Source organism: Xyrauchen texanus, chromosome 19 (assembly GCF_025860055.1).
Source record: "Xyrauchen texanus isolate HMW12.3.18 chromosome 19, RBS_HiC_50CHRs, whole genome shotgun sequence".
Taxonomy (NCBI): domain Eukaryota; kingdom Metazoa; phylum Chordata; class Actinopteri; order Cypriniformes; family Catostomidae; genus Xyrauchen; species Xyrauchen texanus.
The window spans coordinates 43,324,735-43,352,141 of record NC_068294.1 but is presented as its reverse complement, the minus strand read 5'-3'; the positions used below and the strand labels follow the sequence as shown (position 1 = coordinate 43,352,141).

Sequence of the window (27,407 nt, the reverse complement as noted above, 5' to 3'; positions counted from 1 at the left end):
TTCAACGGAGTTCAGAGGAAGTGTAATTTTAGCCAGCTGGTAGGTAGCTGTGCAGTGTGTAAACCTCACTCCCCTGGCCTCATCAGGTGCACTAGAGACTGGCGCTGTAGCTTTTAGCCTCCTCGTTAGCACGCCCACATCCCAGTGGTGCCGTGACCCAGATGGGTGTGAGGTTTAGGGGGTGAGAATAACGGTAGCAAGTAGGTAGGAAGCTGTACAGTGTGTAAACCTCTCAACACTGGCCTCAACAGGCACACAAGTGACTAAGGTTAGGGACTGCAGCCTTTAGAACCCTTTGTTAGCGCCCACATCCCATGCAGGCGCAGGTTAACAGGACTGGTTATAGTGGTGCCGTGACCCGGATCGGAGTGAGGTTTAGGGGGGTGAGAGTAACGGTAGCAAGCAGGTAGGAAGCTGTACAGTGTGTAAACCTCTCAACACTGGCCTCAACAGGCACACTAGCGACTAAGGTTAGGGGCAGCAGCCTTTAGACTCCTTGTTAGCGCGCCCGCATCCCATGACAGAGATGCCGGTTTAAATCCCGTTTGGATTGGGTCGAGCAGGACCGGTTACAGAAGCATGGTGAGAGGAAATTCTACAGAATGGATGAGCAAGATATTTTATCTCACATGTCTGTTGTATTATTCCGAAGTATGCGCCAACCAGATAAACTATTCCCTTCAAGAGGAGTTACTGTGGCAAATATTGCAAAAGATTTAGGAATTGTCCCGACAGCAATGGACAACAGGAATTTGCGTATAGTTGTGGGGACAAAGCAAGAGCTCTTTCGGGTAAATCATGAAGATGTGCTTTGCTTGTCAACCAGACGATAGATAGAGAGGAGCTGTGTGCTAAAACTAACCCGTCTCATTCACCTTAAAGCAGTAATCGAAAATCCACTCGAAAAGCATCAGATATCAGTTGAAGTTATCTATGTCAATGATAATCGCAACACACTCTCACAGCAAAATGGTCAGGATTTGTACGACTTTTCAAAATGTGGCTAATTCCTATGATATCTGCCACTGCACTCATTTTAATTCCTATGACTTGCTTGATTCTGTCACACAAAACAGCTTCCTATCATGTTTACACACTCTACTGATTGGTTAAGTTTAGATAAGGGGTTTGGGGAAGGGCATCATATTAATAAGTATGTCCTTAACGCCTCCAGCACGGAACTAGCGCTTACTTCCGCATTAGACATCCGGGCATTTGCACGTGATGAAATCATGCAGCCAACTTGTAAAATATGTACGATACACAGCAGGAAAAATCTGATTTATTCTCAAATCCGATTATTATTCAAACTGCAGGTTATAGGATTTATTTTCTGTAAGTTGTCATAGTAACGATGCAAACTTGCTATTCACCGTGTGTGAGAGTTTGACAATGAGAGTTTAGCAATGGATGTTTTCACAAGTGCAGTATAAAATATTACATTAGTCACAGACAACGGCTTAAAAAATGAGAGATGTGGCATATGCAATGTGTTTCTCTGCTAGGGTTTACAACAGCCCCGTATTAGCCGAACTGTCCTGTATTTTATCCCATAGACGACACCTGTTGTCCTGTATTTTAGCGGGTTGGGAAACGACCCGTATTCGCGCGCATCATTATTCAATACCTTATTGTGCTATAGTGGCTCGCAACTGATGTGTAAACCTTAGAGCATCTCTTTGGGTGAGTAAAGCCAATATCTGTATTATTTAAGAGGTTTGCACTGCTTTGGCTGCCCTGTAACAAATACGGTACATGACACATGCGTTCCATCCCAATGCCCTATTTGCCTCACAGACTTTACCCTCCATTGTCAGAGGACTGAAAGGTGTAATAAAAATGAACTCATTCTGAACTCCATTTTTAAGTCATTTTTTATTTGAACATTTTCTTGTAACGATTCTACAGCTTGTTCAACATTATTGGTTTCCCTTCGAAGTGCCCTGTGAAGGCATCATTTAAGCCTTACAGTGCATTCAGTGTAGGCCTATACATTTGATCATTATGTTCTTCTTCAGCTTTAGTGTGTCAATAGGAAATATAAATGTTAGACTCCCAAACACTGACTTTTGCAAATAGAACAGATTAGAATAGAAGAACAGGGAGCCCTGCAACAGATGTCATGGCCCCCACAGAGACCCCACTGAACATCACGTCAGTCTGAGATTACATATAGAGACTGAAGCAATTGAAACAGCTGAAATAGACAGAAGAACTGTGGAGAATTCTCCAAGAAGCTTTGAACATCCGATCTGCCAACAACCAAGAAAAACTGTGTCCAGGTGTACCTAGGAGAAATGGTGCTGTTTTAAAGGCAAAGGTGGTCACACCAAATATTGATTTAGCCTTTATATATTTACTGTACTTTGTATGATGTTAACTGATAAATTAAAACTATTTATGGCATTATATATGAAGACATCCTCACTATAAGGGCTGGACTGGTAATCTGGCATACCGGGCATTTTCCCGGTAGGCCGACAGAGTTTGGGGCCGATCAGGGGCAGACTGGCCATTGGGAGAACTGAAATGAGCCACCGCGTTAAGCTGTGTTCACACTGCTAGCTAATTTGTCGCTGCATGTCGCCAGCGGCTGGCGGTTAGGTCGCTAGTGGTGTGTATGGAGAGTCTAAACAGCACTGTTTCTTTACAATTCATATTATTATTAAAATATTAGGATCACGTGAGCTCTACCATCTTCTCTAGTATTGGCTGTCACTCCCGAAAGTCGCTCATCGTTCGCATAAAGTTAAACATTTCTCAACTTTGTTGTGTCGCTGGACACACCCACATCCGGTCGCCCGCGGTCGCCGTCGCTCGTGTTGCCGGAAGTCGCCAGCTCTCATTGAAAATGAATGAGATGAGGTCGTTTTGTCGCTGCCTGTTGCTGGAAGTGTGAACGCAACTTTATGGGCCTGAAAACGTGTCCGTGATAAGCCGATGTGGACAGCGATATGCAGAAAAGGACAACGAAACCTTTGCACAGTAATTTATATATAGTGTTTTTGGAGTTCAGAGAACTTTCATTTTATAAATGATTATTGTGTAAACTTCTGATGTTTCTATTTTTAAATGCAAAGCTTTAAATGCAAAGATGTAACATTGTTACATCATCTAAAAACTTTTTTGGCTTGGCATACTGAAAGTAGGCCTACATGCACCTGGGTGAATGGTGCCGCTAATAACTGTTTCTATTGGCATTCGCTATAGCATGAACTTAATTTAGCTCATTTGAATTGTGTATTCCTTTGAAGCACGTGTATAATTGAGAATGATTTTGTTTTCTCTCTAAGTGTCATCCAGTTCTATCCAAAGTGACTTGCATGGCATTGAAGGCTCGAACCCAGGATCTTAGGGTAGCTTTGCTAAAGCCACGTTGTGTTACCAGTTGAGCTCTAGGTAATTAACCTTTCTAATCCGAAAAACAGCAAATCCTAAAATTTCCTGAAATAATGTAGCCTATGTGCTGTATTCTCAGTGAACCACATGATGTCAGTGTTATACCAGGAAACGTTATGAAACACAGTCCCTCCCCTTAAAAATGATTTGGGTCAAGCAGCTCGTGCCTCTCCACCAAAAGCACAACGAAACGATGGTTGCGTGTTCTTGTTAAAGATGCACGGTAGTCCATCTATGGTGATTAGCTTGATTAAATTGAAATTATTTGCTCGTGAAGAAATCGCAGGGCAACATTCATTTATATTGCGGTCTTGAGCATTTGATGACGATGGGACACCGAGGACAAAGGCGCAGATGGGAGGACTGGTGGATTGCTTTGTGTTTCTCACTTCTGTTATTCTTCGGACAGCAGGTTTCAGCTCAGATAAGATACACGATTCCAGAAGAGGTAAAAGAGGGAACGGTCGTGGGATATGTTGCTAAGGATTTGGGCCTTGACATCCGCACTTTGGAGGACAGACGATTCCGTATCGTTTCTGGATCTAATGATGATTTCTTTCAGGTAAATAAGAATGGCGTGTTGCATATTCATAAGCAAATCGACCGAGAGGCGCTGTGTAGGCCTAATGGTAACAGCGCATGCCTGATAAACCTGAAAACTGTCGTTGAACATCCTCTAGAAATACATTATATTGGAGTGGAGGTCACGGATATAAATGACAATTCACCCAGTTTTAGTGAACATGAGAAACGACTTGAGATTTCAGAATCGACTGCTCGAGGGACGCGCTTTCAGCTCAAGGCTGCGCGTGACCCGGATGCAGGGGTCAATTGTATTCGTTCATACAAATTAACACAGAACGAACACTTTGATCTGGAAGTGAGAGATCAGGGAGAAGATAAACTACCATTTTTGGTTTTACAAAAGCCTCTTGACCGCGAGATCAATGACGAATATCGTTTAGTTTTAACAGCAATCGACGGTGGGAATCCACAACGATCGGGGACTCTAAATGTTACAGTCGTTGTTCTTGATAACAACGACAACAGACCTGTGTTTAGCCAGGATATTTACTCTACATCTCTAAAAGAAAATACACAAGTTGGAACGTTAGTCATTCAAGTTCAAGCCAGCGACGAAGATTATGGTTCAAATGGAGAGGTCACTTATGCGTTTGGCAGCGATCAGAACACGAAAGTGTATGACATGTTTAGTTTGGATAAGCTGACAGGAGATATCCGCGTGAAAGGCAATGTAGACTATGAGGAAAATTCAATTTACAAACTTGATGTTCAAGCATCTGATAACGGGCAGCCCCCTATGAATACCGATTGTAGAGTAATTATAAAAATAATCGACATAAATGACAATGAGCCCTCCATAGATGTGACGTCACTATCGAACGTTGTGCCTGAAGATTCTAAACCCGGTACTGTGATCTCACTCATTAGTGTTACAGACAGAGACACCGGTGTTAACGGCAGAGTTGTGTGCTCTCTTTCTGAAAACGTTCCATTTGAATTAAAACCCTCCGTTCAGGAAAACATGTATTCTTTAGTGACTAAAGGGCACCTGGACCGTGAAATCATCTCACATTATGACATCACAATAACAGCGACTGATTTGGGTCAGCCTCCACTGTCCTCTTATAAAACTCTGAGTGTGCAGGTGTCAGATGTTAATGATAATCCACCTGAATTTACCCAGAATCCCATCGAATTATATATAAGAGAAAACAACGCTGCAGGTGCGTCCATTCTCACTCTGAGTGCCCTTGACAAAGACATGAATGATAATGCTTTAATTTCATATCACGTTATTAGAGGTGACGGGTCACCGAATGATATGACTTCATTCTTGAACATTAATTCAGAAACGGGTGTAATTAGTGCGCTCAAAAGTTTTGACTATGAAACTGTAAAAAAGTTTCAGTTCCACGTGCTCGCTACAGACTCTGGAAGTCCGTCTCTGAGCAGTAACGTGACAGTGAACGTGTTTATTCTGGATCAGAACGACAATGTTCCGGTGATCTTATATCCGGTCAGTGCTAACGGTTCTGCTGAGGGTGTGGAGGAGATTCCCCGCAATGTGAACGCAGGTCATTTGGTGACTAAAGTCAGAGCCTATGACGCAGATATCGGATACAACGGCTGGTTATTATTTTCACTGCAGGAAGTTAGTGAGCACAGTCTCTTTGGTTTGGACCGCTATACAGGACAGATAAGGACCCTTCGCTCATTCACAGAAACAGACGAGGCCCAGCATAAACTGGTCATACTGGTCAAAGACAATGGGAACGTGTCACTCTCAGCAACAGCGACTGTGATTGTCAAAGTTGTGGAGCCCAAAGAGGCTTTTGCAGCTTCTGATGTGAAAAACGCAGTAAAAGACGAGGAGGAAAACCACGTGACATTTTATTTGATCCTCACTTTGGGCTCGGTTTCAGTGCTTTTTCTCATCAGTATCATCGTGTTGATTGTAATGCAGTGCTCCAAATCTACAGACTGTTCATCCAAGTATTTACAAGAGGCAAATTACGACGGGACTCTGTGTCACAGCATCCAGTACAGATCTGGAGACAAAAGGTACATGTTAGTTGGACCCAGAATGAGTGTTGGATCTACTATAGTCCCGGGCAGTAATGGGAATACTCTAGTGATACCAGATCGCAGGAGCAGGAGAGATTCTGGAGAGGTAAGATGCATTTTAACTGTTGAACACTTATGTTGGGTTATGGCATTTTCTCTTATGTGGAATGACTCATATGTATGCACATGTGCGTTGTCTTTGATGAGCTGTCTAAGGTGCTGAAATTTAACGTTATAGGCTAAATGAATGTATTTGGTAGACACCTTTACCCAGTAAAATTCAGGGTGCATTCAGGGTGTACTTGTTATCAATTTTCTTAATTTTCTTATTTTTTATTGCTTGCCTCTGTCTACGGGAAAGATTAATGGTGAGATTTCACCGAAGCACACTTCAAAACAACATGTTGAATGCATTTCACTTTAAGCTTCTTTGTATTTTACTTTTGAGCATTACTTTTGTTTATACATAAAAAAACAAAACAAATCTTAAGTATGTTATCATTATTTTGACTTCAGACCAGTTCATAAATTACTCTTTTCTTAGCGAGGAGCTGTCCAACTGAGTGGTTCTGAAATCTTGCGTAATTGCACCTGCTGCCACGTAATGTTATGATATAGGCGATTGTTTTTGTAGCTATGATGAATTTTGTTGCTATTGTTTGTTTACAAATACAACAATTCCAAAGCCAGCTCAAAGAAGTGCACATACGTACAATATCTTGTAAACCCGCTGACATTTTCAGGAAATAAGGAAAGGACACGTGCTCTTTAATGTAATTCAGGCTGCGTCTTACAGATGATTTTTGCAAGTGTCATCCATAACGAAACGAGCCTCAGGGTGTCAGTGTTGTACAGGAAAAGCATCTGTTTACCCAACCCCTATATGCTGTTTTGCATCTGATAGGTTGTTCGACACACAGGGGTGGAGGATTTTTTTATTTGAAGAAAACTGAACTGTGTTACCATTAATGCTGCATCGTTTTTCACTACATTTTGCCTTGTTATGGAACCCTCCGCAATCATTTCATTTATTTTTGTGTATAAACCGACCGTGTTGCGGAATTTATTCTGGATTTCATAAACAAATCGTTCGGAATGGAAGCTGGAAGACAAAGCCGCAGAAAGGAGTACTGGTGGGTTGTTCTGTGTTTGCTAATTCAGCTGAGCTTCGGACGGCAGGTTTCCGCACAGATAAGATACTCTATCCCAGAGGAGGTAAAAGTGGGATATGTTGTGGGAAATATCGCCAAGGATTTGGGACTAGATGTCAGTTCTTTGTCCGACAGGCGGTTCCGAATCGTGTCTGGGTCAGATGAAACGTTTTTCGTGGTAAATCAGAACAATGGCGTCTTGAATGTTCATAGAAACATTGACAGAGAAGGTATGTGTGATAGTAACGGCGCGTGTTTGATTAATCTAAAATTGGTGGTGGAAAATCCATTAGAGATCCATTATACTGCTGTTGAGATCATTGATGTAAATGACAATTCCCCTACATTTACCGACAAAGAAAAGATATTAGAAATATCCGAAAACACTCTTCAGGGCACGCGTTTTCAGCTGCAAGCTGCGCGTGACCCTGACATTGGAGTGAATTCTGTGCGCCTGTATAAATTAAGTCAAAACGAACATTTTGATCTAGAAATCAGGGACAGGGCCGAAGACAAACTGCCTTTCCTGGTTTTACAAAAGCCCCTTGACCGTGAGCGCAAAGCTGAACACAGTTTAATTTTAACAGCAATAGATGGAGGCAATCCGCAAAGATCGGGAACATTGAACATAACCATACGCGTTCTTGACGTCAATGACAACCGCCCTGTGTTTAGTCAAGATGTTTATTCTTCAACTCTGCAGGAAAACGTGCAAACTGGAACTTTAGTAATGAAAATTCTGGCAAGCGACGCTGATAACGGTCCAAATGGTGAAGTGTCTTACTCCTTTGGAGGGGACAACAACAAAAACATGTTAAATATCTTTAGCCTGGATCGCTTAACAGGGGAAATTCGTGTTATAGGAGAGGTAGACTTTGAGAAAAACAATGTTTATAAACTGGATATACAGGCCTCTGACAATGGACAGCCACCTTTGACCACTGATTGTAGAGTAATTATAAAAATAATCGACATAAATGACAATGAGCCCTCCATAGATGTGACGTCACTATCGAACGTTGTGCCTGAAGATTCTAAACCCGGTACTGTGATCTCACTCATTAGTGTTACAGACAGAGACACCGGTGTTAACGGCAGAGTTGTGTGCTCTCTTTCTGAAAACGTTCCATTTGAATTAAAACCCTCCGTTCAGGAAAACATGTATTCTTTAGTGACTAAAGGGCACCTGGACCGTGAAATCATCTCACATTATGACATCACAATAACAGCGACTGATTTGGGTCAGCCTCCACTGTCCTCTTATAAAACTCTGAGTGTGCAGGTGTCAGATGTTAATGATAATCCACCTGAATTTACCCAGAATCCCATCGAATTATATATAAGAGAAAACAACGCTGCAGGTGCGTCCATTCTCACTCTGAGTGCCCTTGACAAAGACATGAAAGATAATGCTTTAATTTCATATCACGTTATTAGAGGTGACGGGACACCGAATGATATGACTTCATTCTTGAACATTAATTCAGAAACGGGTGTAATTAGTGCGCTCAAAAGTTTTGACTATGAAACTGCCAAAAAGTTTCAGTTCCACGTGCTCGCTACAGACTCTGGAAGTCCGTCTCTGAGCAGTAACGTGACAGTGAACGTGTTTATTCTGGATCAGAACGACAATGTTCCGGTGATCTTATATCCGGTCAGTGCTAACGGTTCTGCTGAGGGTGTGGAGGAGATTCCCCGCAATGTGAACGCAGGTCATTTGGTGACTAAAGTCAGAGCCTATGACGCAGATATCGGATACAACGGCTGGTTATTATTTTCACTGCAGGAAGTTAGTGAGCACAGTCTCTTTGGTTTGGACCGCTATACAGGACAGATAAGGACCCTTCGCTCATTCACAGAAACAGACGAGGCCCAGCATAAACTGGTCATACTGGTCAAAGACAATGGGAACGTGTCACTCTCAGCAACAGCGACTGTGATTGTCAAAGTTGTGGAGCCCAAAGAGGCTTTTGCAGCTTCTGATGTGAAAAACGCAGTAAAAGACGAGGAGGAAAACCACGTGACATTTTATTTGATCCTCACTTTGGGCTCGGTTTCAGTGCTTTTTCTCATCAGTATCATCGTGTTGATTGTAATGCAGTGCTCCAAATCTACAGACTGTTCATCCAAGTATTTACAAGAGGCAAATTACGACGGGACTCTGTGTCACAGCATCCAGTACAGATCTGGAGACAAACGGTACATGTTAGTTGGACCCAGAATGAGTATTGGATCTACTATAGCACCAGGCAGTAATGGGAATACTCTAGTGATACCAGATCGAAGGAGCAGGAGAGATTCTGGAGAGGTAAGATTCATTTTAACTGTTGAACACTTATGTTGGGTTATGGCATTTTCTCTTTATGTGTGGAATGACTCATATGTATGCACATGTGCGTTGTCTTTGATGAGCTGTCTAAGGTGCTGAAATTAACGTTTTAGGCTAAATTAATATATTTGGTAGACACTTTTACCTAATGAACTTCAGGGTGCATTCAGGGTGTACATGTTATCAGCATGTTTGACTGTGTGTCTGTGGATCGAACCCATGACCTTGGGTTTCCTCTCACAATGCATAACCACTTGAGCCACAAGAACACTGTAAACACATTGTGTAAAATATATAAACTGCTGCTAATTTCGGAGAGCTGTCTTTTCATAAATTATTATTATTTTATATTTTTCAGTCACTTTCGTCAAAAAAAAGTTCCCCCAATAGTAACTAAACCTCTATTATAGCCAATATATCTCTACATATTCCTAAATCAATCACTATATAACTGCATAACAACGAGTACAATTTATTGATTGTAGAAGAGGAAAGACTGACTGATTATTTCAATGCAATTAGTTTGTATGCTGAGTAAATATTTCAGATTGTATGTTAAATAAGGAATTTATTTTGTATTTGAGTAATGGATTAAATGGTATTTTGAAAGGATTTTTATTTTGATGTGAGTTTTGAAGATACTAAATTGTCTTTATTCTCAAGTTCACCACCGAACTCTCTCGAACAGAACAGGGTAAACTTTTGAGAAAGATCTTAATAGTGTTCATGGCTTTATGTATGCATTCATACTATCTCCCAATGAATTGAGCCCCTAAAACACTAATATTGCAATCAATCTAAAATGTCAATTTAGGTGGTATATTTGTTTTAGTGCCTGTTGACTTACAGCTCTTGCTGTCTGTTTTAAGGTTGTTTTTTTTATTACTATAAGGTTTGTTGACTCACTGGTCTACTTGTTGTTGCATTTGAGAGTTGAATATTGCATCTCTGTTGTCCGTATCTTTTAGGCATCAAGTGCAATCTGTGATTGAACTAAACTAGGTTAACCTCGAGACATTTTTTGGAATACATCAAAATGAGCTGATTGTCTTTTCAATGTATGAGTGACAAGCCGAGGAAAGTTGAAGCCTATGTACACATTGTATTGTGTAGGGAGAGATGTTTCCATTTCTAAATCACTTTTTTGTTTTTTTATTTATTTATTTATGTTGCTTTGAAGGTCTTGCAGTGGCAGCTGAGGACATAACGTGTGTGTGTGTGTGTATATATATATATATATATATATATATATATATACTGAAGATATTTGTTTAAGCCACCCAGTTAAAATGTAAAGCGCGTTTTATTTTTGCACAGCCGAATCCACTCCACACGATGTCAGTGTAACTCTAGGGTACAGTTCAGTTGTAAGCCCTGCCCCATCAGATAATGAGAATCACAGCACTGTTTTGTGCAGACAGAGGGACAGGCTTACCGTGCGTTTGAAGCAAAGTGTCGGTCAATTTGATCGTATATTTATTTTGCAAGCCAATTGCTCGATAATGTACTTGACATCAGATATCAGGAAGAGCTAGTGATTCAACAGAGGAGCAATTTTAGTCAGAAATGTTTCGAATATCGTTATTTGCGATGGAAGCCGAAGGACAATGGAAGAGACGCTCGAACTGGTGGATTACTCTCCATTTCCTGCTATGCTTTGGGAAGCTGGTTACGGCTCAGATAAGATACACTGTACCAGAGGAGGTGAAAGAGGGATCTGTTGTGGGAAATATTGCTAAGGATTTGAGCCTTGATGTCAGGAATCTGGTGCACCGACGGTTCCGTATTGTTTCTGGGCCCGATGACGCTCTTTTCCAGGTAAATCAGAACAATGGCGAGTTGTATGTTAATAACAGGATCGATAGGGAGCAGCTGTGTGATGGAAACCCTGTTTGTTCGATACATTTGAAAAGCGTCATTGAAAACCCTTTGGAGGTGCATTACATAGAAGTGGAAATAGCCGATGTAAACGATAATCCACCCATTTTCCCAAGATCTGAGCAGCAATTTGAAATAGCTGAACATACAGTGTTGGGAACACGTTTTCAAGTCCAGACTGCCCGAGACCCTGATTTGGGGATGAACACGGTTCGAAACTATAAATTAAGTCCGAATGAACTATTTGATATCGACGTTCGGGAAAGGCATGATACAAAAATACCGTTTTTAGTTTTAAAGAAAGCGCTGGACAGGGAAAGACAGAGCAAACATAGACTCAGTCTGACAGCTACAGATGGTGGAAACCCACCGAAATCAGGGACTATTAACATCACCGTTATTGTGGCAGATATCAATGATAATCGGCCCGTCTTCAGTCGGGAATCGTACTCCGCAACACTCAGGGAAAATGCTCCTTTAGGGACCGTCATAATTACAATTAACGCAACCGATTTAGACGATGGAATGAATGGCGAAATTGAGTACTCGTTTGGAGAAAACGTGGATGGGAAAATCAACGACCTCTTTACGCTTGACAAGATCACAGGTGACTTAAAAGTGAAAGGGAATGTAGATTTTGAGGAAACCGATGTCTTTAAATTGGACGTACAGGCCTCAGATAAAGGTCTGCCTTCTCTTGTCGCAGAAGTAGAACTCAGTATTAAAGTTATAGATGTTAATGACAACTCTCCTGAAATTGACATAACATCACTCTCCAGTGTCGTGTCTGAAAATGTAAATCCTGGGACAGCCATAGCGTTAATCGGTGTTTCAGATAAGGACTCCGGCGTCAATGGAAAAGTAATCTGTACACTATCCCAAAATATACCCTTTGAGCTGAAATCATCATTTAAAGAAAACATTTACTCCTTAGTGACAAAGGGGCGTTTAGATAGAGAAGTGACGTCAGGGTATGAAATCACTATAACGGCCACTGACATGGGACGTCCACCTCTGTCATCATCTAAAACATTACACATACAGGTCTCTGATGTGAATGACAACTTCCCAGAGTTTTCTCAGACTTCATTTGAGCTCTATTTACCTGAAAACAATGCACCTGGAGCTTCCATATTCTCCATCACTGCCTTTGACAAAGATTCCAACGAAAATGCGGCAATAATATATAACCTAAATCAAGGTGATGTAACATCTTTTCTAAACATTAATTCGGACACTGGAAATATTTATGCACTGAGAAGTTTTGATTTTGAAACGGCCAAAACATTCCAGTTTCAAGTTGTTGCTTCAGACTCTGGAAGTCCGTCTCTGAGCAGTAACGTGACAGTGAACGTGTTTATTCTGGATCAGAACGACAATGTTCCGGTGATCTTATATCCGGTCAGTGCTAACGGTTCTGCTGAGGGTGTGGAGGAGATTCCCCGCAATGTGAACGCAGGTCATTTGGTGACTAAAGTCAGAGCCTATGACGCAGATATCGGATACAACGGCTGGTTATTATTTTCACTGCAGGAAGTTAGTGAGCACAGTCTCTTTGGTTTGGACCGCTATACAGGACAGATAAGGACCCTTCGCTCATTCACAGAAACAGACGAGGCCCAGCATAAACTGGTCATACTGGTCAAAGACAATGGGAACGTGTCACTCTCAGCAACAGCGACTGTGATTGTCAAAGTTGTGGAGCCCAAAGAGGCTTTTGCAGCTTCTGATGTGAAAAACGCAGTAAAAGACGAGGAGGAAAACCACGTGACATTTTATTTGATCCTCACTTTGGGCTCGGTTTCAGTGCTTTTTCTCATCAGTATCATCGTGTTGATTGTAATGCAGTGCTCCAAATCTACAGACTGTTCATCCAAGTATTTACAAGAGGCAAATTACGACGGGACTCTGTGTCACAGCATCCAGTACAGATCTGGAGACAAACGGTACATGTTAGTTGGACCCAGAATGAGTGTTGGATCTACTATAGTCCCGGGCAGTAATGGGAATACTCTTGTGATACCAGATCGCAGGAGCAGGAGAGATTCTGGAGAGGTAAGAATTAATTTAAAACTTCAGCATTGACATCAGTGACTCATAATTTCACTTTCTTTTTTTTTTTTTTTTTTTTTTTTGCCTTATCTTAATATACAGTATAATATAATACATTTGCAGTATATAAGTCCTCGCGTTTTGCGTTATTATATGTATGTCCTTGTTGTGCTTGTACTTTGCCTTCTTTGTTCTAAGATATGATGATATTCAAGATTATAATAGTGACTCTAGTGAAGGCTGACCATATCGTTTTTTGCCAAGTATGCACTTCTTACAATGCATCATTTTAGTCTGTGCACCTGTAGAGCTGCTGAAGTCTTCAACGTTCGTCATTACATTTAAAATATGTGTTTTATGAAATGTACAGTAGACCACTTGATGTCAGTATTGCTCAAGGATATGTTAGAGAGATTTGCCCGGCCCCTGATGATGACGTGCGCAGTGCTGTATTGTTCTTCACATCTGAGGGACCGATGTGAACCGAAGACAAATACAGTGGTACAGTGGGCTGACGATACGATATAGCACATATTTTTAACTATTTACCTCAATGCAGAATCTGCGCGTTTATTCCTGTTGTGTCTACTCACAGATGATTTATGTCTAATTCTGGAATACTATTCTGTGATCGCTCGTGATGAAAGACGGGGGACAAAGGCGCAGATGGGAGTACTGGTGGATTACTTTGTGTTTGTCTTTTCTGCTGGGCTTTAAGCAGCCGGTTTCAGCTCAGATTAGATACTCCATTCCGGAGGAGGTGAAGGATGGATACCTTGTGGGAAATATTGCGAAGGATCTCGGTCTTGATATCGGTTCGTTAGGACACAGACGGTTCCGTATTGTTTCAGGTTCTAAGGACTCCCTTTTCCAGGTAAATCAGAACAATGGCTTCTTGTATGTTCATAAGAAAATCGATCGGGAGGAGATCTGTGATGGCAATGCCGCATGTTTGCTAAACCTGAAGATTGCGGTTGAAAATCCATTAGAAGTTCATTATGTTGAGGTTGAGATAACAGATGTAAACGACCATTCCCCTTCATTCCCCGAGAAAGAACTACAAATTGAAATCGCAGAAAACACTATAAAAGGCACTCGTTTTGATCTCCCAACCGCAAGAGATTTGGATGTTGGCATTAATTCTATTCGGTCTTATCGGCTTGCGCAAAATGACCATTTTGACATAGAGATAAGGGACGGTGAATACGGGGATAAAAGCCCTTTTCTGCTCTTACAGAACCCCTTAGACAGGGAGAGTCAGGAGAAACATGTTTTAACTCTGACCGCCATAGATGGTGGAAATCCACCAAAGTCAGGCACTCTAAATATAACAGTCACGGTCCTCGATGTAAACGACAACCCTCCAATATGCAACCGAGACACATACACTATTACATTAAACGAGAACGCATCTCCCGGGGTTACGGTTACATTTGTAAATGCGACTGACCCAGATGAGGGCGTTAATGGAGATGTTGAGTATACTTACGGGAGAAATGTGCAGCGTAAAGTGCATGATATTTTTGAGCTGGACAGGGTTACAGGAGAAATACGTGTCAAAGGCCAAATTGATTTTGAAGATCATGACATTTATAGTCTGAATATAAAGGCATCTGATAAGGGACGCCCTCCAATGAACACTGACTGCAGAGTTATCATTAAGATTATAGATGTCAATGATAACGAACCCGAGATCGAAGTAACGTCGCTTTCTAATATTATTTCTGAAGACGCAAAACCCGGTACTGTCATTTCTCTAATTAGCATAACAGACAAAGATTCCGGGATAAACGGTAAAGTTGTCGTTAGCTTGTCAGGGACGTACCGTTTGAATTGAAGCCATATATCCAGCAAAACATGTATTCTCTAGTAACCAAAGAGAGTTTAGACCGGGAGGTTGCGTCACATTATGACATCACAATAACGGCAACTGATTTGGGTGGTCCAGCTCTTTCAGCGTCAAAACCTCTAAACATAGAGGTGTCCGATGTTAATGATAATGCACCGCAATTTCCAAGCAGCCCTCTTGAGGTTTACCTATATGAAAATAATCGACCTGGGGAGTCCATATTATCTGTGAGCGCCACAGACAAAGACAAAAATGAAAATGCAATTGTTGCATATCACATTATGAGAGGCGATCCAACACAAGGTGACATGGCTTCGTTTCTCAATATTAACTCGGAAACGGGCGTAATTAGTGCGCTCAAAAGTTTTGACTTTGAAATTGTAAAAAAGTTTCAGTTTCACGTGCTCGCTACAGACTCTGGAAGTCCGTCTCTGAGCAGTAACGTGACAGTGAACGTGTTTATTCTGGATCAGAACGACAATGTTCCGGTGATCTTATATCCGGTCAGTGCTAACGGTTCTGCTGAGGGTGTGGAGGAGATTCCCCGCAATGTGAACGCAGGTCATTTGGTGACTAAAGTCAGAGCCTATGACGCAGATATCGGATACAACGGCTGGTTATTATTTTCACTGCAGGAAGTTAGTGAGCACAGTCTCTTTGGTTTGGACCGCTATACAGGACAGATAAGGACCCTTCGCTCATTCACAGAAACAGACGAGGCCCAGCATAAACTGGTCATACTGGTCAAAGACAATGGGAACGTGTCACTCTCAGCAACAGCGACTGTGATTGTCAAAGTTGTGGAGCCCAAAGAGGCTTTTGCAGCTTCTGATGTGAAAAACGCAGTAAAAGACGAGGAGGAAAACCACGTGACATTTTATTTGATCCTCACTTTGGGCTCGGTTTCAGTGCTTTTTCTCATCAGTATCATCGTGTTGATTGTAATGCAGTGCTCCAAATCTACAGACTGTTCATCCAAGTATTTACAAGAGGCAAATTACGACGGGACTCTGTGTCACAGCATCCAGTACAGATCTGGAGACAAACGGTACATGTTAGTTGGACCCAGAATGAGTGTTGGATCTACTATAGCGCCAGGAAGCAATAGAAACACTCTAGTGATACCAGATCGCAGGAGAGATTCTGGAGAGGTAAGGTGCATTTTAACTCTCAAACTTTTGCGAAATTATTATCATTATTGCACTTTTATTCATATACAGTTGTTGTGACCTTATAACAAAATACATTACATTGTATATGCTGGGTATTAAGATATAGAGATAGGAGCTGTCTGATGCTTCGATGCTGATTATTATTAATTGTTTTTTTATATTTATTTATTTTTTGACAACATTACACATACGCAGGCATCAAACACCAAATCATTTCTTAAAATTGCTATTCAGAACTCCAGCTATTACAATCACATGTCATTACACTTCCTTGAAGCACTTGGTCCAATTCTGAAAAAGAAAGAAATTAAGAAAGAATCAAGTAAATGAGTGAATTAATGAATGAATACATGAATGAATGCTCCACTCGATGTCAGTGTTGCTCTATATTTCGCTTGAGGGTTTTATGTCCTGCCCATAATGATGACGCGTAAGCTTGTATTGTTCATATATCCGAGGAGAAGGTGCGAACTGTGGCGGCATAAAATGATGCGCTCTGTTCGCAGTGTAAAAAGGTTTATTTACACTAATGCATGATGCATATTTATTACAAATTATACTGTTGTTTGTAATCGTCGAAGATACATTTCTGGCCTTGGAACAATCGCTTTGCAATCGTTCATCATGAAAGGCGGAGGACAAAGGCGCAGATGGGGGTACTGGTGGATTTGTCTGTGTTTCTCTTTGCTGTTGAGCTTCGGGCAGGAGGTTTCAGCTCAGATACGATACTCTATTCCAGAGGAATTGAAGGAAGGATACGCTGTAGGAAATATTGCTAAGGATTTGGGTCTTGACATCAGCACTTTAGGTACCAGAAGGTTCCGAATTGTCTCTGGATCAAATGACGCCCTTTTACAGGTAAATCAAAACAATGGCGTCTTGTCTGTTCATAGGAAAATTGACAGAGAGGAGATTTGTGATGGAAATGGCCCATGCTTGATTAACCTAAAAATGGTAGTGGAAGAGCCTTTGGAAATACATTACGTCGGAGTAGAGGTAACTGATGTTAATGATAATTCCCCCACATTTACAGAAGAGGAGCAGCATTTCGATATTGCGGAACACACACCCACAGGGACACGTTTCCAAATACTGCCTGCTCGAGATGCTGATACAAGAGCGAATAATGTCCGGTCATATAAACTGAGTCAGAACGAGCATTTCGATGTTGAGACAAAGGACAGAGATGAGGAGAAAATACCGCTTTTAGTTTTAAAGAAAGGACTGGACCGTGAAAACACAGCAGAGCATAGATTAATATTGACTGCGGTCGATGGCGGAAATCCACCAAGATCAGGCACTCTTAGCATCATTATCACAGTTCTTGATATTAATGATAATCGACCTGTGTTCAGTCAAGACGCCTATTCTGTCTCGGTAAGAGAAAATGCTGCGATCGGAACAGTCCTGGTCAAGCTTAACGCAACTGACTTGGACGAAGGTTCAAATGGCGTTGTAGAATACGCGTTAGGACGAAATCTGAAGCGCAAAGTCTACGATCTGTTTAAACTGGATAGTCTCACAGGAGAAATTCGTATAAAAAGTCAACTGGACTTTGAGGAAACAGAGGTGTACAAATTAGACGTGCAGGCATCAGATAAAGGACAACCTCCATGGATCGTTGAATCTGTCGTTACTATCAATATAATCGACATAAATGATAATGACCCTGAAATAGACGTAACGTCGCTTTCCAGTGTTGTTTCTGAAGATTCTAAACCTGGGACTGTCATTTCACTGATAAGCATTAGCGACAAGGATTCTGGTATTAATGGCAAAGTAGTACCAACTCTCTCTGATGATGTTCCTTTTGAGCTGAAGCCATCATTTCAAGATAACATTTATTCCCTGGTCACGAAGGGGAAACTAGACCGAGAACTTCAGTCCCATTATGACATCACAATAAGAGTTACTGACTTAGGACAGCCTCCTTTATCCGCCATTAAATCACTAAGTGTGCATGTTTCAGATGTTAATGATAACAGCCCAATGTTTCCTCAAAACCCGCTTGAATTATATTTGGTAGAAAATAACGCGCCTGGTGCTTCTATATTTTCTGTGAGTGCCTCCGATAAAGATTTAGCTGAAAACGCAATGCTTACTTATGCTATTGTGAGAGGAGAAAGTGCACAAAGTGATATGGCTTCATTACTGAACATTAACTCTGAAACGGGAGTTATTTACGCTTTAAAAAGTTTTGACTTTGAAACTGTAAAAAAGTTTCAGTTCCACGTGCTCGCTACAGACTCTGGAAGTCCGTCTCTGAGCAGTAACGTGACAGTGAACGTGTTTATTCTGGATCAGAACGACAATGTTCCGGTGATCTTATATCCGGTCAGTGCTAACGGTTCTGCTGAGGGTGTGGAGGAGATTCCCCGTAATGTGAACGCAGGTCATTTGGTGACTAAAGTCAGAGCCTATGACGCAGATATCGGATACAACGGCTGGTTATTATTTTCACTGCAGGAAGTTAGTGAGCACAGTCTCTTTGGTTTGGACCGCTATACAGGACAGATAAGGACCCTTCGCTCATTCACAGAAACAGACGAGGCCCAGCATAAACTGGTCATACTGGTCAAAGACAATGGGAACGTGTCACTCTCAGCAACAGCGACTGTGATTGTCAAAGTTGTGGAGCCCAAAGAGGCTTTTGCAGCTTCTGATGTGAAAAACGCAGTAAAAGACGAGGAGGAAAACCACGTGACATTTTATTTGATCCTCACTTTGGGCTCGGTTTCAGTGCTTTTTCTCATCAGTATCATCGTGTTGATTGTAATGCAGTGCTCCAAATCTACAGACTGTTCATCCAAGTATTTACAAGAGGCAAATTACGACGGGACTCTGTGTCACAGCATCCAGTACAGATCTGGAGACAAACGGTACATGTTAGTTGGACCCAGAATGAGTATTGGATCCACTATAGTCCCGGGCAGTAATGGGAATACTCTAGTGATACCAGATCGCAGGAGCAGGAGAGATTCTGGAGAGGTAAGAAATAATTTAAAACTTCAGCATTGACATCAGTGACTCATAATTTCACTTTCTTTTTTTTTTTTTTTTTTTGCCTTATCTTAATATACAGTATAATATAATACATTTGCAGTATATAAGTCCTCGCGTTTTGCGTTATTATATGTATGTCCTTGTTGTGCTTGTACTTTGCCTTCTTTGTTCTAAGATATGATGATATTCAAGATTATAATAGTGACTCTAGTGAAGGCTGACCATATCGTTTTTTGCCAAGTATGCACTTCTTACAATGCATCATTTTAGTCTGTGCACCTGTAGAGCTGCTGAAGTCTTCAACGTTCGTCATTACATTTAAAATATGTGTTTTATGAAATGTACAGTAGACCACTTGATGTCAGTATTGCTCAAGGATATGTTAGAGAGATTTGCCCGGCCCCTGATGATGACGTGCGCAGTGCTGTATTGTTCTTCACATCTGAGGGACCGATGTGAACCGAAGACAAATACAGTGGTACGGTGGGCTGACGATACGATATAGCACATATTTTTAACTATTTACCTCAATGCAGAATCTGCGCGTTTATTCCTGTTGTGTCTACTCACAGATGATTTATGTCTAATTCTGGAATACTATTCTGTGATCGCTCGTGATGAAAGACGGGGGACAAAGGCGCAGATGGGAGTACTGGTGGATTGCTTTGTGTTTGTCTTTTCTGCTGGGCTTTAAGCAGCCGGTTTCAGCTCAGATTAGATACTCCATTCCGGAGGAGGTGAAGGATGGATACCTTGTGGGAAATATTGCGAAGGATCTCGGTCTTGATATCGGTTCGTTAGGACACAGACGGTTCCGTATTGTTTCAGGTTCTAAGGACTCCCTTTTCCAGGTAAATCAGAACAATGGCTTCTTGTATGTTCATAAGAAAATCGATCGGGAGGAGATCTGTGATGGCAATGCCGCATGTTTGCTAAACCTGAAGATTGCGGTTGAAAATCCATTAGAAGTTCATTATGTTGAGGTTGAGATAACAGATGTAAACGACCATTCCCCTTCATTCCCCGAGAAAGAACTACAAATTGAAATCGCAGAAAACACTATAAAAGGCACTCGTTTTGATCTCCCAACCGCAAGAGATTTGGATGTTGGCATTAATTCTATTCGGTCTTATCGGCTTGCGCAAAATGACCATTTTGACATAGAGATAAGGGACGGTGAATACGGGGATAAAAGCCCTTTTCTGCTCTTACAGAACCCCTTAGACAGGGAGAGTCAGGAGAAACATGTTTTAACTCTGACCGCCATAGATGGTGGAAATCCACCAAAGTCAGGCACTCTAAATATAACAGTCACGGTCCTCGATGTAAACGACAACCCTCCAATATGCAACCGAGACACATACACTATTACATTAAACGAGAACGCATCTCCCGGGGTTACGGTTACATTTGTAAATGCGACTGACCCAGATGAGGGCGTTAATGGAGATGTTGAGTATACTTACGGGAGAAATGTGCAGCGTAAAGTGCATGATATTTTTGAGCTGGACAGGGTTACAGGAGAAATACGTGTCAAAGGCCAAATTGATTTTGAAGATCATGACATTTATAGTCTGAATATAAAGGCATCTGATAAGGGACGCCCTCCAATGAACACTGACTGCAGAGTTATCATTAAGATTATAGATGTCAATGATAACGAACCCGAGATCGAAGTAACGTCGCTTTCTAATATTATTTCTGAAGACGCAAAACCCGGTACTGTCATTTCTCTAATTAGCATAACAGACAAAGATTCCGGGATAAACGGTAAAGTTGTCGTTAGCTTGTCAGGGGACGTACCGTTTGAATTGAAGCCATATATCCAGCAAAACATGTATTCTCTAGTAACCAAAGAGAGTTTAGACCGGGAGGTTGCGTCACATTATGACATCACAATAACGGCAACTGATTTGGGTGGTCCAGCTCTTTCAGCGTCAAAACCTCTAAACATAGAGGTGTCCGATGTTAATGATAATGCACCGCAATTTCCAAGCAGCCCTCTTGAGGTTTACCTATATGAAAATAATCGACCTGGGGAGTCCATATTATCTGTGAGCGCCACAGACAAAGACAAAAATGAAAATGCAATTGTTGCATATCACATTATGAGAGGCGATCCAACACAAGGTGACATGGCTTCGTTTCTCAATATTAACTCGGAAACGGGCGTAATTAGTGCGCTCAAAAGTTTTGACTTTGAAATTGTAAAAAAGTTTCAGTTTCACGTGCTCGCTACAGACTCTGGAAGTCCGTCTCTGAGCAGTAACGTGACAGTGAACGTGTTTATTCTGGATCAGAACGACAATGTTCCGGTCATCTTATATCCGGTCAGTGCTAACGGTTCTGCTGAGGGGGTGGAGGAGATTCCCCGCAATGTGAACGCAGGTCATTTGGTGACTAAAGTCAGAGCCTATGACGCAGATATCGGATACAACGGCTGGTTATTATTTTCACTGCAGGAAGTTAGTGAGCACAGTCTCTTTGGTTTGGACCGCTATACAGGACAGATAAGGACCCTTCGCTCATTCACAGAAACAGACGAGGCCCAGCATAAACTGGTCATACTGGTCAAAGACAATGGGAACGTGTCACTCTCAGCAACAGCGACTGTGATTGTCAAAGTTGTGGAGCCCAAAGAGGCTTTTGCAGCTTCTGATGTGAAAAACGCAGTAAAAGACGAGGAGGAAAACCACGTGACATTTTATTTGATCCTCACTTTGGGCTCGGTTTCAGTGCTTTTTCTCATCAGTATCATCGTGTTGATTGTAATGCAGTGCTCCAAATCTACAGACTGTTCATCCAAGTATTTACAAGAGGCAAATTACGACGGGACTCTGTGTCACAGCATCCAGTACAGATCTGGAGACAAACGGTACATGTTAGTTGGACCCAGAATGAGTATTGGATCTACTATAGTCCCGGGCAGTAATGGGAATACTCTAGTGATACCAGATCGCAGGAGCAGGAGAGATTCTGGAGAGGTAAGAGCCCTTTGAATAAGCAGATTTTATACATTTGAACATTTGCAGCTTATAACTTGATTTTAAGAGTGTTGTGAGTGCGCACGTGCGTGTTTTTAATATATATATATATATATATATATATATATATACCGTTTTGCTCGAACTGACTTGGAAACTGACATGCTTGGAATGGAGTTTGCATTGGAGGCCTAAAGTGTATAATGCGTTTGCTGTGTGGTACTGTCTGTGGTTCTGAAAACTTATGATGTTCTGCTTGTGTAGTAAGTCAGAACACGCAGGGAGCTGTCCGCTGGTTTGGTGCTGAAATCAGTTACATTTCCCCGAGAATGGGTGTTAAAATCACACACAAAATGCTTAAAGGTTTGTTGTGAATGCTTTTCAGGTACAAAATGTAGATTTACGTCATCACTGACTTTAATGTGGCCTTCAAGTGGAGTTGGCCCATATTTATGAATTGTAAACATGATTAAGGGAAGTTGCACATAAAATAGGGAAACTCGGAATTCTAGTTGATAACAGAGTTGAAGGGCTGGTTCGAAATGAAATATGAAATAAAGCATCGATCTAGCATTGATATGCTTTTTAATAATAGAGGCTATTATGTTAAATATGTTAACATGACACACCCAGTGTGGTTTATTTGATGCTAATTCATTTGTTAGACCATTAAGAACTCATACAAGTCGTGTAAACCAAGTGTATCCAATTATGCTCATTCACTAGTACAACAGACAATAAAAGAGTTTTTGCCATCGTTCATTGCGTGTTTGTTTAATTTGGCTTCTTGCCTATTAATGAATGCCCGACTCGAACGTATAGGAGCTTCCCTGGTGCACTTGAAGGCAGCTCACATCTTTTCTGTCATTTTTTCACGACTGACAGATGCATTAAAAACAACTGTCGCTTGTTTTAAACCGCTTGATGTCAGTGTTGCTCTATTGGATGTTTTTTTCCTCCATGACATTGAGTCCTGCCCAATGATGATGACGCGAATAGAGCTGTATTGTTCCCCACATGCACGGGGCAGGCTCACAATGCGTGAACAGTAACACATTTATGCCATAGTGATGGTTCAGATTGATTCATTTTTCCAAATTTTCTCACGATGCATTTAACGTAAACATTCTACTTCGGCATATAGTAACCATGGAAACTGGATATTAATTTTTACCGCTGGAATAACCGTGTGGTGATCGTTCGCAATGGAAGCAGGAGGACAAAGGCAGAGATGGGAGCATTGCTGGGTGGCTCTGTGTTTTTCTTGTTTTCTGTGCTTCGGACAGCAGGCTTCAGCTCAGATAAGATACTCTATTCCCGAAGAACTGAAAGAAGGATCCACTGTGGGGAATATTGCAAAGGATTTGGGTCTTGAAGTAAGTAGCTTGGTGGACAGACAGTTTCGAATCGTGTCGGGATCTAAAGAGGAGCTGTTTCGGATAAATCAGGAAAATGGCGTTTTGTACGTTCGTAAGAAAATCGACAGGGAGACTTTATGTGTTGGCAGTGGTGTCTGCATGGTAAACTTAAAAACCGTCGTTGAAACCCCTCTAGAGATACATTATGTAGAGATAGAAATAACGGATATAAATGATCACTCTCCAAGCTTTTCTGATAAAGAGCAAAGGCTGAACATTTCTGAAAATACGCTGCCTGGTGCTGATTATCAGTTACAGGCTGCCAGAGATCCCGATTCGGGAGCGAATTCGGTCCGCTTTTATAAATTAAGTCCTAATGATCATTTTGAAATTAGGGTTCGAGAGAGTGATGAGGATAAGATGCCTTTTTTAGTATTGAAAAAAGCTATTGACAGGGAGATAACGACGACATACAAGCTGCTTTTAACAGCAGTTGACGGAGGGACTCCTCCGAGATCTGGGACTCTTAATATAACAGTTACCGTTCTCGATATAAACGATAATCGCCCTGTATTTAGCCGAGAGACATATTCTGTGACATTGCGTGAGAACTCGATTGTTGGCACTGTTGTGATTCAAGTAAATGCAACTGATAAGGATGAGGGATCAAACAGTGATATCGAATACAGCTTTGCAACGTTAAACAGCAAAGTGCATGAGGTCTTTGAACTCGATAAGATTACGGGTGAAGTGCGTGTGAAGGGGGAAGTGGATTTTGAAGAAACCGAAGTTTATAAACTCGATATTCAGGCGTCCGATAAGGGGCATCCGCCAATGTCTGCAAACTGCAGAGTTAATATTAAGATTATTGACGTCAATGACAACAAGCCAGAGATCGAGATTACGTCACTTTCCAAGGACATCCCAGAAGATTCAAAGCCCGGAACGGTAATTTCGCTGATCAGTGTGATTGATAAAGACGCCGGTATTAACGGTAAAGTGATTTGTCAGTTAAACAAAAATGTCCCCTTTGAGTTAAAGCCTTCCTTCAAAGACAACATGTACTCTTTAGTAACACATGGTCGCTTAGATAGAGAAAGTGATTCACAGTATGATATTAAAATAACAGTTTCTGACTTAGGACAGCCGTCTTTGACGTCACTGACAACTCTAAGCGTGCAGATTTCTGATGTGAATGACAACGCCCCGGAATTTGCAATAAATCCTCTAGAGCTTTACATAATGGAAAATAATGCTGCAGGTTCGTCAATAATCTCAGTGAGCGCCTCTGATAGGGACACAGCTGAAAACGCCGTGATATCATATCACATAATTAGAGGTGATGGAACACATGATGATATGTCGTCTTTCTTGAATGTTAATTCAGAAACGGGTGTAATTAGTGCGCTCAAAAGTTTTGACTTTGAAACTGCCAAAAGGTTTCAGTTCCACGTGCTCGCTACAGACTCTGGAAGTCCGTCTCTGAGCAGTAACGTGACAGTGAACGTGTTTATTCTGGATCAGAACGACAATGTTCCGGTGATCTTATATCCGGTCAGTGCTAACGGTTCTGCTGAGGGGGTGGAGGAGATTCCCCGCAATGTGAACGCAGGTCATTTGGTGACTAAAGTCAGAGCCTATGACGCAGATATCGGATACAACGGCTGGTTATTATTTTCACTGCAGGAAGTTAGTGAGCACAGTCTCTTTGGTTTGGACCGCTATACAGGACAGATAAGGACCCTTCGCTCATTCACAGAAACAGACGAGGCCCAGCATAAACTGGTCATACTGGTCAAAGACAATGGGAACGTGTCACTCTCAGCAACAGCGACTGTGATTGTCAAAGTTGTGGAGCCCAAAGAGGCTTTTGCAGCTTCTGATGTGAAAAACGCAGTAAAAGACGAGGAGGAAAACCACGTGACATTTTATTTGATCCTCACTTTGGGCTCGGTTTCAGTGCTTTTTCTCATCAGTATCATCGTGTTGATTGTAATGCAGTGCTCCAAATCTACAGACTGTTCATCCAAGTATTTACAAGAGGCAAATTACGACGGGACTCTGTGTCACAGCATCCAGTACAGATCTGGAGACAAACGGTACATGTTAGTTGGACCCAGAATGAGTATTGGATCTACTATAGCACCAGGCAGTAATAGAAACACTCTAGTGATACCAGATCGCAGGAGCAGGAGAGATTCTGGAGAGGTAAGAGCCCTTTGACTAAGCAGATTGTATACATTTGAACATTTGCAGCTTATAACTTGATTTTAAGAGTGTTGTGAGTGCGCACGTGCGTGTTTTTAAATATATATATATATATATATATATATATATACCGTTTTGCTCGAACTGACTTGGAAACTGACATGCTTGGAATGGAGTTTGCATTGGAGGGCTAAAGTGTATAATGCGTTTGCTGTGTGGTACTGTCTGTGGTTCTGAAAACTCAAATTTTCTCTTGCAGTTATTGTTATTCATTTACCATCCTCTCATTTTTTCATTTTTTTTTAAAAACTATTTTTTAAAACATTGCCTATCAAAAACTCTACTGTTTACTGCAGTGTAACTTGTATAATACATAGCATACCAATACTGCCATTATGTCCACGCTGTATAGCTAGAGGGAAACTGGCTTCCCTAGCTGAGCCTGTTTTTCCCCAATGTTTTTTATTTTAATTTATTCTTCCTCCACTACCAAACATCCAACATCTTATGGATTTTGTTCAATGGGGGCTTAAAGACATAACATTTTGAGTTATGATTTTCAACTGCGTAATAGGGACTTTTAGGGCATCGCAGTATGACTTTCCATAAAGCTGCTTTAAAGCAGTGTGTTGTGAAAATCGCAATACAAATAAAAACGACTTGACTTTTATAGGCTACATAGTGTGAAGTCTAAGCAGTTGTTGAAGTTTTGAAGAGTTTTTGCAAGCTGTTGTTGCACATCTAAAGAGAGAGAGAGAGAGAGAGAGAGAGAGAGAGAGATAGAGAGAGAGAGAGATAATTAGTATCACTTCGTACCAGACGGTGTCAGTGTAACATAGGGTGAAATGAGATTTTGTGCTGCCCATCGGTACACAATGCGCAGGTCTGTTTTTCTTTTTCTGTACAGGGTTTGCACCGAACGGCTATCACGAGAGCTTGCGTCCTAAAATAACGGATCCGTATGTTTCGTTCTTTATAAGATAATTTCGCCAGATATGCAAGCTTAAACTCGTGCCTTGAAGTCAAACTTGACATTTTGCAAGAAAAAACTACATTGGTGCATCGTTTAATATGGGACCCGAGGAACAAAGGCGCAGATGTGAGTACTGGTGGATTGCTCTGTGTTTGTGCCTCGGACAGCAGGTTTCAGCCCAAATAAGATACTCCATTTCAGAGGAGGTCAAAGAGGGATCTGTTGTGGGAAATATTGCGAAGGATTTGGGTCTTGATGTCAACGCATTAGTGGACAGACGGTTTCGTATCGTTTCTGGATCTGAGGACTCGCTTTTTAAGGTAAATTCGAACAATGGCATTTTATATGTACATAAGCGAATCGACAGAGAGGAGCTATGTGACGGAAATACGGCCTGTGTTGTGAACATTAAGACGGTCGTTGAAGAGCCTTTAGAGGTCCATTATGTTGCAGTTGAGATTA

The 27,407-nt window shown here is 41.4% G+C and overlaps 3 protein-coding genes across 3 annotated transcripts in view; all 3 read left to right on the top strand.

The window, feature by feature from the left end:
- The first annotated feature begins 3,593 nt into the window (after nt 1-3,593).
- The window catches only part of LOC127659825 (protocadherin alpha-2-like), a 57,181-nt gene continuing 33,367 nt past the window's right edge, over nt 3,594-27,407 (top strand). Inside the window, exon 1 of the mRNA XM_052149773.1 lies at nt 3,594-5,465. Within this exon, the coding sequence (XP_052005733.1) occupies nt 3,722-5,465 (1,744 nt within the window). The 5' untranslated portion in view covers nt 3,594-3,721. The remainder of the gene's footprint in view (nt 5,466-27,407) is intronic.
- Nucleotides 20,040-22,421, top strand: LOC127659592 (protocadherin gamma-A11-like). The gene has a single exon (XM_052149476.1). The coding sequence runs from the start codon at nt 20,040-20,042 to the stop codon at nt 22,419-22,421; it is 2,382 nt and encodes a 793-aa protein (XP_052005436.1).
- Nucleotides 23,534-25,987, top strand: LOC127659593 (protocadherin alpha-8-like). The gene has a single exon (XM_052149477.1). The coding sequence runs from the start codon at nt 23,612-23,614 to the stop codon at nt 25,985-25,987; it is 2,376 nt and encodes a 791-aa protein (XP_052005437.1). The 5' UTR covers nt 23,534-23,611.

Coding starts and splice junctions, on each gene's coding strand:
- LOC127659592 (XM_052149476.1), top strand. CDS start 20,040: ATGAAAGACGGGGGACAAAGGCGCAGATGGGAGTACTGGTGGATTGCT.
- LOC127659593 (XM_052149477.1), top strand. CDS start 23,612: ATGGAAGCAGGAGGACAAAGGCAGAGATGGGAGCATTGCTGGGTGGCT.